At 71.8% G+C, this 542-nt stretch overlaps 1 protein-coding gene across 2 annotated transcripts in view; it reads right to left on the bottom strand.

The window, feature by feature from the left end:
- The window catches only part of EIF4H (eukaryotic translation initiation factor 4H), a 16,413-nt gene extending 16,277 nt beyond the window's left edge, over window positions 1-136 (bottom strand). Inside the window, exon 1 of one of the 2 annotated variants that reach the window (XM_027690767.1) lies at window positions 5-136. In XM_027690767.1, coding sequence (XP_027546568.1) covers window positions 5-63 — 59 coding nt within the window. In that variant the 5' untranslated portion in view covers window positions 64-136. The remainder of the gene's footprint in view (window positions 1-4) is intronic. The other variant, XM_027690768.1, reaches the window with a different exon arrangement.
- Window positions 137-542: the final 406 nt, after the last annotated feature.

Here is a 542-nt window from a genome sequence, read left to right as displayed (position 1 = left end):
TCACCCGCGGCCGCCGCCGAAGCTGCTGTAGGCCCGGTCGTCGTAGGGATCGAAATCCGCCATCGCCGCCGCGGCCTCGTCCCCGTGCGAGCGTGACAGGACCGCGCCCGAGGACCCCGCAACGCTTATATACGGCGGCGCGCGGGCCGGGGCTGCCCCGCGCCGCGCCTGCTGCCAGCTCCCCGCCCCGCCGGGGCTGCCCGCGCTGCTGCCTGTGCGGAGGCGCGGCGGTGCCGGGACGGGGATCTGCCCGGGGATCCCTTTGCGGTCTGCCCGGGATCTGCCCCGGGGCGGTAACGCCTCCGGTGGGTGCGGGGCGCTCGGTGCTGACACGAGCTCGGCCCGCGGCTCTGAGGCGGTTTTAGCCGCCCCGGTGGGTCGGGAGCTACCTCATCTGTGTCCCCAAGCATCCCGCTGTCCCTGCGGGTGGGATCGGGGCAGGAATCGCAGTGATCGTGGAGGTGGGTCCTGCTCCAGGGGTTCTGTTCATGCTTTAGGGATCACAGGGATGGATCCTGCTCCAGGGGTCATATTCATCCTCC

This window comes from Neopelma chrysocephalum, unplaced genomic scaffold, assembly GCF_003984885.1.
Source record: "Neopelma chrysocephalum unplaced genomic scaffold, ASM398488v2 Primary Assembly neopelma1_82, whole genome shotgun sequence".
Taxonomy (NCBI): domain Eukaryota; kingdom Metazoa; phylum Chordata; class Aves; order Passeriformes; family Pipridae; genus Neopelma; species Neopelma chrysocephalum.
This window is presented reverse-complemented; position numbering and strand designations above follow the sequence as displayed.